This window comes from Rhinopithecus bieti, unplaced genomic scaffold (genome assembly GCF_001698545.2).
Source record: "Rhinopithecus bieti isolate Rb0 unplaced genomic scaffold, ASM169854v2 scaffold_35730, whole genome shotgun sequence".
Taxonomy (NCBI): Eukaryota; Metazoa; Chordata; class Mammalia; order Primates; family Cercopithecidae; genus Rhinopithecus; species Rhinopithecus bieti.
Window position 1 is genome coordinate 44,420 of NW_016815070.1, and position 11,692 is coordinate 56,111.

The following is an 11,692-nucleotide window of genomic DNA, read 5'->3' on the forward strand; positions in this document are numbered from 1 at the left end:
CCTTTCTATCAAGCCTTGGTCCCAGATGTCCTGCCTCATAATGACTTATGACCATCTCATTACATTACTAGGGTCCTTCATAGACTACATCTTCCAGGAAGCAGGGAATCGTATAGGCTGCATAGGCATCCCCTTTTCTGGGAACTTTGACTAATCCATCATTTTACAACCCTTCCTGTGATCCTCTTTCTCCCTGGTGACTGTGATGGCCGGTCCTTCCTTCCCTGGCCAGAGCACCCTTGCACATCTGGCAGAAGTAACATACCTGCACAGCTGGTCCGTGTGCCTCCTCTGGAGGGCACACTGGTCTGCAGTGCAGGATATGAGGGTGCAGGTTTACATAGAAATGATCCATGCAGCTCTGCGTCAACTTATTTTTAAATAAAATGAAACAAAAATAAGCCTCCTTTTACCCCAAGGGAACCACATGTGTTTGTCAACACATTCCCCCCATCTCCCTACAACCTGGCACATGGTAAATGATTTGTAAATATTTGTTGAATGAAAGAAAATAGCAACATTTGCAATTTAAGTTTCTTTTTTGTATTGGCATAATCCCATCTTAAATGATTGGGTTGATGAATTTATCTCTTGCACTGTGGCTATTTCAGAGCTTGAAGGAATAAAAAGACAAAAAAACAAAAAACAAAAACAAACAAAAAACCTTAGGGTGGGAACGTGAGGCTTCTTTCACTCTTACATAACAAAGCAACTTAAAGGGCTTGGACTGTCTCTGGGTTGCTATCCCAGTGTCAGGGTTATTGGAGGATCTGGATTAGAGGATTTCAGGGAAGTGCCAGAGGCTTGGGAGAGGGACAGAGAAGCAGCCCATTTGTTTCAGGTCGCAGACTTCAAGGCAAACGCTCTACATTTTCACTTGGGGATGGGCAGGTCCTTGCTGTGTCATCTCCCGCCAGGGCCTTCTGTTAATCCTCATGCAGTGATTTAATTATGCCGACTCTAGAGGTGTAATTTCAGTTTTTGATGAGAAAATTTAGCCAAGAGACTGTGTTAACATGCACCCACTCTTTGGCTAATGCTGCTTCCTGCATTTGTCCTCTGCAGAGGGTATTTTTTTCCTGGTGCCAAGTGCACCCAGAGCCCCTCTTCCACGTTTGGCTTTTATCCTAATTAATTCTGATTGGCCAGAAGTCTCCTGACTGGAGCTCCCTCTCTGGGGGCTGTTCTAGGCGACTCACTTTTAGGTACACAGTTCTCACATAGGAAAAAAAAACGACCCAAACGTATGAACAACATTAAGTGTTCTGACAGTGAAGTAGTGCTTTTCTCTTCGTGGTGTTTGTGTGAAATGATCTGGCAAAATAGATGCTGCAGAAATAATGCATTTCTGTGTCTCCCTTCTCAAATGATAAATGTTCTTGGCTCACCACAGGATTTCTTGTCAAATGCTGATTCTGCTAACAGAAGGGATAGAAGCTTCAGAGGCTCTTTTGCGACAGAGAGAATACAGAGTTTCTCAGGCTTGCCTTTCTTCCATGTCACAAATGTGACACAGAATGTGTTCTGCCTAGACCCTGGGCCTGGCTAAATCCACAGGCTGCCTTGCTGGGGCATCTCTGGCTACCGCACCAAGCCAGGGTTAGGACAAAGCAAATAGGTTATAACCAGATAAAGTTAGTAACTAATATTAAAGTAGTGAAGCAAAAACACTATCTGGATTTATATTTTATGTAATAATTTTAATTTTCATGGGAAACATCTATACTTTTCTTGCTCTCAGCTCACTCCTGAGTTCAGTGATTGAAACTCAACAATAAATCTTTCTACTGCTGGTGTGTTGAAAAAGAAAGAGTTTGGTTTGTTTGCCTGCTTTCCCCTTTAGAATTGTTCATTTGTATTGCCAGAAAGAAAAAAAAAGTGTCTCAACATCATCCACCACCCTGTCGGCATTTGTCTGTTACATCGAGAGCTTCAGTTTAGGAATATGAAAACACAATGCTTGCTAGAATCCTCTGTAGCCAGAGATGTCAAGAGGGAAAAATAAGGCAGCACTGGGATTGGGGGTAGTTCATTATGTGCAGGCACTGTGCTGGGGGCTTTGACCGACGTCCTCCTGGTAAGACTGCAGGGCAGCCCTGGATGACGGACATCATCATCTCTCGAGTTCTGAATGAGGACCCGGAGGCTCCGGAGGTTAATGGCTTCCTTAAAGTGACCCCGCCAGCTGGCACAGAGTTGCTGTTGTCTGGGCCCCAGAACCCTTGGTGTCTCTCGAGGAGTCCTGCCTCTCATTCCTCTGCCTCTTGTGGCCTCTCCCCATTGCCGTCTTTCGAGTCCTGGCCACTGCAGCCTCTGACTTCCTTGTCTCCATCCAGTTTTGCCCCCTTTCTCTCTGTTCTGCACACTGAGGTTATTCAAAAGCACATACCTGATCACTGATGGGATGCGTTCTACCCTCAACCCCAATGGTGGCTCCAGTTGTTGCCTGTCCCCACAGCCCCACCCACCTCCCCACATCAGGATGGGGTCCAAATTCTTACTCCTAGCGCACCACCCTGGATGACCTGGCCACTGCCCACTTCACTGGCCTCATCTCTTACCAAAGTCATCTACCGTGGCCATTAATGCCCCAGTGCAGTGGGACAGTGAGCACTTCCTTGAGCCCCGGGAATCTCTCCACTGGACTTTCCTCCTTGCTGCTCCCTCTTCCTGGCGTCTTCATCCCCTGTTGCACCTCCCATCCCACCCCCAGCCTTGTCGTCCTCAAAGCGTTCTGCAAGATGGGAGTCACTGCCCTGACTACCCTCACCACTTTCCCTGATGCTGCATCTTCCTTGCCTCTTTCCTCAGAATATCCTAGCCATTAGCAAAGAAAGCAAAGCTTTCTTTAAAAAAAATTTTTTTTTTAATTTTCACGTGTTTTTGGAGAACAGGTAGTGTTTGGTTACATAAATATGTTCTTTAGTGGTGATTTGTGAGATTTTGGTGCATCCATCACCCAAGCAGTATACACTGAATCCAATTTGTAGTCTTTTATCCCTCACCTGCTCCCCACTCTTACTCCCTTTCTCCCTGAGTCCCAAAAGTCCATTATTTCGTTCTTATGCCTTTGCATCCTCATAGTTTAGCTCCCACTTAGGAGTGAGAACATATGATGTTTGGTTTTCCATTCCCGAGTTACTGCACTTAGAAAAATGGTCTCCAATTCCATCCAGATTGATGTGAATGCCATTAATTTATTCCTATTTAAGGCTGAATAGTATTCCATCGTATATCTGTACCACAGTTTCTTTATCCACTCATTGATTGATGGGTATTTGGGTTGGTTCCACATTTTTGCAATCGTGAATTGTGCCACTATAAACGTGTGTGCAAGTATCTTTTTCATATAATGACTTCTTTTCCTCTGGGTAGATACCCAATAGTGGAATTGCTAGATCAAATGGTAGTTCTACTTTTAGATCCTTAGGGAATCTCCACACTGTTTTCTATAGTAGTTGTACTAGTTTACGTTCTTACCAGTAGTGTAGAAGTGTTCCCTTTTTTACCACATCTACACCAATATCTATTTTTTAAAAATTTTTTTGATTATGGCCATTCTTGCAGGAGTAAGGTGGTATTGCATTGTGGTTTTGATTTACATTTTTCTGATCATTAGTGATGTTGAGCATTTTTTCATGTTTCTTGGCTATTTGTGTATCTTCTTTTGAGAATTTAGACAGCAGGCTTTCTTAAACATCACTTTACTCGTTATTAAGTGCTTGGTGTCTAGCACCCTGCCTGGCGTGCCAGAGACAGCAAGTGTAGTTTGCAGAACAAATGAATGGAGTGCTGGAGACAGGATGCAAGGCCAGCCTGGCTCAAACCTTTCACCTGGTGCCGTAGTCATTGCTTCCGTTTTTGTTTTCCTCTCCGCCTTCCTTTTGTGTTTACAGGGACCTGTAATACTTTCTTAACTCCTTTTCCCAGTTGAAGGATGACTGCTTTTACATGAAACAAAAGTAGTTTATAGTGGCATCCTTGAAGCTAAAGAAAATAAAAAGCCCCATTGCCTGCACGGCCTTGTGGAGGGGCAAACCCCAGGAGGAGAAGGAAGAATTTTCGGTATTTTTCCTCCAGGTCTTTCTTGGTACCTTAGGGAACAGAAGCCAGTTGGTAGCCTGCATGTGGCCATGGAGTAATTTCTAATTGAGGTTCCAGGGCCGCCTTCATGAATGGGCTTGCTCTTCCCTCTCCAGGTATTTTTGTTGTTGACAGCTATGTCTGCTCCTTGGGGGAAGGCTCCAAGCTCACCCCGCAGAGGCCCTGTGGAGAAGCAATCAACTCTCCTGACTTCAAATGTGCCCTGGCGGCCTAGAGCAGCCGTTAAACCGCTGCAGCCCTGATTAACTGCCGATGTCTCCAAGTTTTGGTATTTGCCTCTCTTGCCAAGTTCAAGTGACTGTTGGCTACAAAATCAACAAAACAAGTGCTTTTATGGTAGTAAAATGGGTCCTCTGAAACAAGTCTGCAAATTTTTAGACCCTCAGTCACCTACTCCTCCACTCCCCTTCCCCACAAGGTCAAAAGATGGACAGTTAGAAGAAAGACCCTGCTAGGTTTGAAACCCTCCAATGAGTTGACCTTCAGTGCTGGTTGACCCTCTCTGTGCCTCAGCTCTCCACCTGCAACATGGGGGGTTGTGAGGATTAGACAAATTAATAGGTGAAAAGCTTCTGGCGCCCTCCTGGGCCTGTGATACACATAGGACTCATTTTACTGACTTTCTTAGACTCTGGTAATGAAGACATGTCGCTTAACTACGAAGCGTCTAATTGGGACCACATTCCCTTAAAGGAATCTGTTTATTAGGTGCCTGTGTTCTGTTCTAAATATAACTACAACTTATATATATATTTGAATGTAAAATAGTTATTGAAAAATTAGAAAACGCAGGTAAGCAAAAGAAGAAAGAAAAAAATCATTTGTGATTGTACAGCTGGCTGTGAACACTTGGTGTATGTCCTCCTAGCAGTGTGTGTGTGTGTGTGTGTGTGTGTGTGTGTGTGTGCACGTGTGTGTGAGATTAGTGATTTAAAACAAAAAGTAAGCAGTTACTATCTGTCATATATTGTGACACTGTTTCCTGTATTCTTTGACACAGTTTGGGACGGCTATATAGAATTCTGTTTTACTGGAGTAGCTCCCTCTGTCCAGTTACTAGAGGTCAAATTGCTTGGTTTTCTACTGTAGGAACCTTTTCAATGATTTTGATATATATCAACATTTTAAGTTACTAAGGGCTTTTGATTGGTTAATGACTATCACTGGGTCTCTGTTCTTCAAAATCTTTTGTTTCCAGCAAAGTGAAAATTTCCTGGAAAGTGTAAGGCATTATATTATTCTGACCTGATTCCAGCAGGCATTAACATGTCTTGGAAGGCCAGAGTGCTTTTTGCTTATGAGATAACTTCCCCAGGATGATAAGAAAGTAGTATATTCTTGGCTCATTTGCAGGGAACACCTGTTGGTATGTGGCCTGAAGGGTGGGTACTCAGACTAGAAGAGGAATGGAACTGTTAAACTGCTCAGCTTATCCCAGATCTGGAATCCACAGCTTGGCAAAGAGCTTTGTGCTCAGATTAGTTAGTGATGTTACAGACACCAGTAGTCTTGGGAGACTGACAACCTGCCATAAAGCCAGGGGCTTTTGTTCACAGAGCAGACTCAGCAGAAGTGGGATTAGGAAGATCTCATTGAAAACTTGGTGGAAAGTCAGAGTTAAATAAATCGATTCCCTTCTAGAAGGCTATTGGGAGAGAAACACATGCAAGTCACAGATATGGGCCAGAATATTGGGGCCTGGTTTAAAACCAGAAACTTCAGATAAAGATGAATTTTGAAATCCATTTTATTTTTCTTTATCTTAAGTCTCTAGATTACCTTAATTATAGAATTTAGACATTCATTTCACTGATTATAAATATTAGACTGCATTTGTTTCATTTGTTTTACTCAGTCTTGAACTTTGCATTTTTGGTGGTAAATCAGCCTTGGGTATAAGCTGGGTTTCAATGTTGGTTTTTGGAGCACATCTGGCAGGCAGCAAAGATCTCCTGGGAATTTTAGCTCCAAAGATATTGGCTTCCCTTTGAACTTAGGGATAGTCTCAGTGATTGTCATTGAAGTTTTATTCGCATACCAGAGCACGCTGTTAGCTTGAGCCAGGGTTGGTCTGGCCAGAGCCCCACCTCTCAGGTCAATCCAGTCAACCTCCCAAGGTAGGGATAGGTAAAGTCACTCTTTGCCTTACTGTGTTTTTGTTGCTCTAATAGAATACCATAGATTGAGTAATTTACAGGAAAAGAGATCTATTTCTTCCAGTTCAGGAGGCTAGGAAGTCCAAGGTCAGGGGGCCTGAATCTGGCGAGGGTCTTCTTGCTTCATCATCCTGTGGCGGGTGGTAGAAGGGCAAGGCCAGCCAGAGGGCAACAGGGGGCTAAACTTGCTTTTTTTTTTTATTGGGAGAACCCACCCCTGATGGTTAATGTGGGTTCTTTTCTATTCCCTAAGCGTCTCAGCTGGTTTAAGAATTAAAGGGAAAGAGTACAAGAGAGAGAAATTTAAAGCTGGGTGTCCGGGGGAGACATCACATGTCGGCAGCTTCCGTGGTGCTCCCTGAGCAGTAAAACCAGCAAGTTTTTATTAGCGATTTTCGAAAGGGGAGGGAGTGCACAAACAGGGTGTGGGGCACAGAGATCACAAACTTCACAAGGTAATAGAATATCACAAAGCAAGTGGAGGCAGGGCGAGGTCACAGGACCACAGGATGGGGTGAAATTAAAATTGCTAATGAAGTTTCAGGCACTCATTATCATTGATAACATCTTATCAGGAGACAGGATTTGAGAACAGACAACCTGTCTGACCAAAATTTATTAGGCGGGAATTTCCTTGTCCTAATAAGCCTGGGAGCGCTACAGGAGACTGGGGCTTATTTCATCCCTTTGGCTTTGACCGTAAAAGGCGGCTGCCTCTAGGAGGCCATCGATAGACCTACCCTCAGGGCATATTCTCTTTCTCAGGGATGTTCCTTGCTGAGAAAAAGAATTCAGCAATATTTCTCCTATTTGCCTTTGAAAGAAGAGAAATATGGCTCTGTTTCGTGCGGCTCACTGGCAGTCAGACTCCAAGTCTTAGCTCCCTTGTTCCCTGAAGATTGCTGTTATCCTGTTCTTTTTTCAAGGTGCCCACATTTCATATTGTTCAAACACACATGCTCTACAAAAAATTTGTAGAGGGTCCTGAGGCGATATTCATCCTCCTCAGTTTACAAGGACGACGAGATTAAGATATTAAAGACAGGCATAGGAAGTCACAAGGGTATTGATTGGGGAAGTGATAAGTGTCCATGAAATCTTCACAATTTATGTTCAGAGATTGCAGTAAGGACAGGCGTAAGAAATTATAAAAGTATTAATTTGGGGAACTAATAAATGTCCATGAAATCTTCACAATTTATGTTCTTCTGCCGCGGCTTCAGCCGGTCTCTCCGTTCGGGGTCCTTGACTTCCCGCAACATTTTTTTTTTGAGATGGAGTTTCACTCTTGTTGCCCAGGCTGGAGTGCAATGGTGCAACCTCAGCTCACCGCAACCTCTGCCTTCCAGGTTCAAGTGATTCTCCTGCCTCTGCCTCCCCAGTAGCTGGGATTACAGGTGCCCACCACCACACATGACTAATTTTTTGTATTTTTAGTAGAGACGAAGTTTCACCGTGTTGGCCAGGCTGGTCTCAAACTCCTGACCTCAGATAATCCACCCATTTCAGCCTCCCAAAGTTCTGGGATTACAGGCATGAGTCACTGCACCCGGCCCCAAACTCGCTTTTGTAACAAATGCAGTTTCTCCATAATATACCTACTCCTGCAATAACAACATTAATCCATTCATGAGGGCAGAGCCTTTATAACCTCATCACCTCTTATTAGGCCCCATCTCCCAGTACTGCTGTATTGGGGATTAAGATTCCAACACATGAACTTTGGGAGACACATTCAAACCATAGCAGCCTTATAGAACCGTAGGAAAATGCAGCTGTGTCCTTCCTTGCTTCTCCCTTGCATTGTAAAATTGCAATTACTGGGCAATAGGCTTCATCCAGAGAAGTCTTTTGTGTCTGCTGTGGGCCATGGGAGCAACCACAAGGACCTGTCCTTGCTTTCAGGGCCACACAGTCTATGATGCCAGGAGACAAGAGCACAGATGGTTTTGAGGGCTGGGGTGGAGCATGAAGCCTTTATGTGTTGGAGAACAGGATAGCTTTGGTGGGGAGAGAGGAAAGTCTAGATTGAAGGAATAAATGGTTTTTCAAGTGACGTGCAAGGGAAACTCATAAGATTTCTATGGATGTTTTCAGAGAGTGGGGGGAAACATGGAACTACAGCTCATGATCAATTGTAGGACCATGTAAAGCAGTTCAAAACATCTAATAAGCAATGTAGCGATGTCAATCTTGGTGTAGACTCACATGGTCCAGAAATACAACTTCTTAAATTTTCCAGGATCAACTTAATGCTGAGAAACTCTAAGCTCTTGGGTCTAATATTCAGGTCAGAGGCTCTGGTGCCCATTTTGAGGATCTCTTCCCACTTCCCCTCTGCCAGTGAATAGGTGGGTGCTGGGGAGTCCATGTCTAGGTTCCTACCTGCCTGTAAGGGTAAGAGGAGTATCTTTTTTTTTTTTTTTTTTTTAACCGAGACAAGGCCTTACTGTGTCACCCAGGCTGGAGTACAGTGGGATAACCATAGCTTACTGCAGCCTCAACTTCCCAGGCTCAAACAATCCTTCCACTTCAGCTCACCAAGTAGTGGGACTGTAGGCATGTGCCACCATACCTAGCTAATTAAAAACAAACAAACAAAAATATTTGCAGAGACTGGGTCTCACTAGGTTGCCCAGGAGGAGAGAGGGGTATCTTGCTGCTCCTAGAACACATGGCGAGATGCCTCCAGCCTCATCTCAAGGCTCTGAGGATTTTGTTTTAGTTTAAGGATCTGAGGAATTCTCTCTTTACATTCGTTGCTTTCCTTAGAGTTCCTCCCTTTGTCCTCAAACAGTAATCTCATTTCAGGATACCCGTTATTACTGCCTCAAAAGACTTGGACGTTTGAGCAAGGAAGGGAAGTGTTTTGTGACACACACACACACACACACACACACACACACACACACCCATCCTTGAGTCAAGGAGAAACTGAGCCTCCCTGTTGACATTTTGAAGGTATAGGATGGGAGGAATGAATGGAGAAAAAATATAAATTTATATCTCAAAAATTATTCTGCCATTAAAATGTAACACATTTTCGTTTTCACAACTAACTCTTAAGGTCCCTAGAGCCTAGATGAGATGTGGAGCCCCTTAATTTCCCTGGGTAAGAGCTTGGGGTGAGGAATTAGTAAACTGATTCAGAGTTTCCCCACGAATAAGAATAAATATATCTTCCCCAGCATCTTTAATTCTCCAGCTCTTTGATAACCAAATAAATGTCATGCATTCATGTTGACATTAAAAGTGTTATAAACTTCATTTGGAAGTTTCCTATTAATAAACAATATTTCCTTCCACTAGGATCAAAATTAAATATTTAGTTAAACCAACTTTTGGGTCTCAGGACCCTTTACACTCCTATAGAGTCCTGAGGACCCCCTGAGAGCTTCTGTTTATGTGGGTTACTTATATCTATTGATGTTTACCATATTAGAAATTAAAACTAAGAAATTCCAGAAGTGATTAATACAAGGTTAAAAAAACTCATTACATGTTAACGTATGTATTATAATATATTTTATGGAAAATCACAATACTTTCCAGAACAAAAAAATTAGAGGAGTGGCTGTTTTTCATTTTGCAAATCTCTTGAATATTTGACTTACGAGGAAATAGGTGTATTCCCTTATCTGCTTCTGTGTTCAATCTCTTGTGATTGGTTGCTGAAGAAAACCTGGCTTCACAAAGACATACTGTTGGAAAAATGAGGTCTTCTTGGACCCTGAAAGGGCCTCAGGGACCCACAGGGATCACTTTGAGAACTGCACATTTAAACAGATAAACTACCAGGGTATGTGATGGGTTTTAAATGAAAAATTGTCTTTACTGAGAATTTGAGTCAACCATGGGTGAAATCACAGGTGTGTTTTACATCATGTGTCTTGAACATTGCCCTCTCTTCTTACAGAAATACAAAGAGTATGAGAAAGACGTTGCCATAGAAGAAATCGATGGCCTCCAGCTGGTAAAGAAGCTGGCAAAGAATATGGAAGAGATGTTTCACAAGAAGTCTGAGGCAGTCAGGGTAAGTGCCTCTGGTTTGTGCCCTGTATCGCCTGAAGACACAAAGGCAGCTTCAGGGGATGGCATTGATGAACCAATCTCTCAAAGATAAAAGTTGACTCACTCATCTATTACGTAAATACTTTTATTTTTACAGTCTGGTTAGCCAGAAAAAGCAGTCACTAGGGGCAAAACTGCCCTTTTCATAGAGAGTTCCTGTGCCAGTTTTATTCTGACAAGTTTATGCCTTTAGCCGAGTTGCCACTAATTGTACAGCCATACGGCATGGGCCTATAACTGTGTATGATGCGTGCACTAATGACCAAAAACCATTCAGAGGTACACTAGGGTTCAACTAAGCTCTAGTCGGAGCATTTTCTTGTGTCACTGTGTTTAGTGATTTTCTCAAATGGTTGCATAACATTTCAATCTATGAGTGTGTCATAATTGGTATAACTGTTCCTATATATTTGGATGTCTGAGTTATATGGAAGTTTTTATTGGCCAGGCGCGGTGGCTTACGTGTGTAATCCCAGCACTTTGGGAGGCCGAGGCAGGCAGATCATCTGAGGTCACGAGTTCATGACCAGCCTGGCCAACATGGTGAAACCCAGTCTCTACCAAAAATATAAAAATTAGCCAGGTGTGTTGGTGGGTGCCTGTAATCCTAGCTACTTGGGAGGCTGAGGCAGGAGAATTGCTTGAACCCAGGAAGCGGAGGTTGCAGTGAGCCAAGATCACGCCACTGCACTCCAGCCTGGGTGACAGCGTGAGACTCTGACTCAAAAAAAAAAAGAAAGTTTTTATTTAAGAGATGTGATCTTGCTATGTTGCCCAGGCTGGTCTCAAGCTCCTGGACTCTAGTGATCCTCCCACCTCAGTCTCCTGAGTAGCTGGGGCTACAGGTATGTACCACCAGAACTGGCTTGCTTGCAAGTGTTGACGTAAATAATGCTGCAGTGAATCTTCTTGTATATTTATAATGGACCAACCAACCGAGCACCTACTGCGTGTGAACTGTTCCTTTAAGGATTATATATTTACTCACTTATATTATCCTTGTAACACCTCCATGATGGGTATTACTCTTATCCCCATTTTATAAAAGAGGAGTCTGAGAGGAGACGTTGAGTAGCTTCTCCGACATCACGTGAGGAGTGAGAGAGAGCTCCAGCCATCATAACCCCAGAGTTCACATTCTTTTCTGCCTCCTTGCCTTCAGTATCCTGGAGGGTATGTGTATTTCCTTAATGTGAATTCCAGAACACAGAAGACAGTTCAGAGGCTCAGAAGCAATCTTCAAGGTTCTTTATGCATATGAAAGCATTTCTGTCCAGATAAGGTTGGGCCAATTCACAGCCGCTCCAGCGGGAGTGGTGTGCAAGTGCTTATTTTCTGAAATCCTTGCAAAAAAAAAAAAA

At 43.3% G+C, this 11,692-nt stretch overlaps 1 protein-coding gene across 2 annotated transcripts in view; it reads left to right on the forward strand.

Annotated features, from left to right (window-relative positions):
- Nucleotides 1-10,124: 10,124 nt before the first annotated feature.
- CACNA2D3 (calcium voltage-gated channel auxiliary subunit alpha2delta 3) overlaps nucleotides 10,125-11,692 on the forward strand; it is a 753,656-nt gene continuing 752,088 nt past the window's right edge. For both annotated transcript variants that reach the window (XM_017852939.1, XM_017852941.1), the window contains exon 1: nucleotides 10,125-10,293. In XM_017852939.1, the coding sequence (XP_017708428.1) occupies nucleotides 10,144-10,293 (150 nt within the window). In that variant the 5' untranslated portion in view covers nucleotides 10,125-10,143. The remainder of the gene's footprint in view (nucleotides 10,294-11,692) is intronic.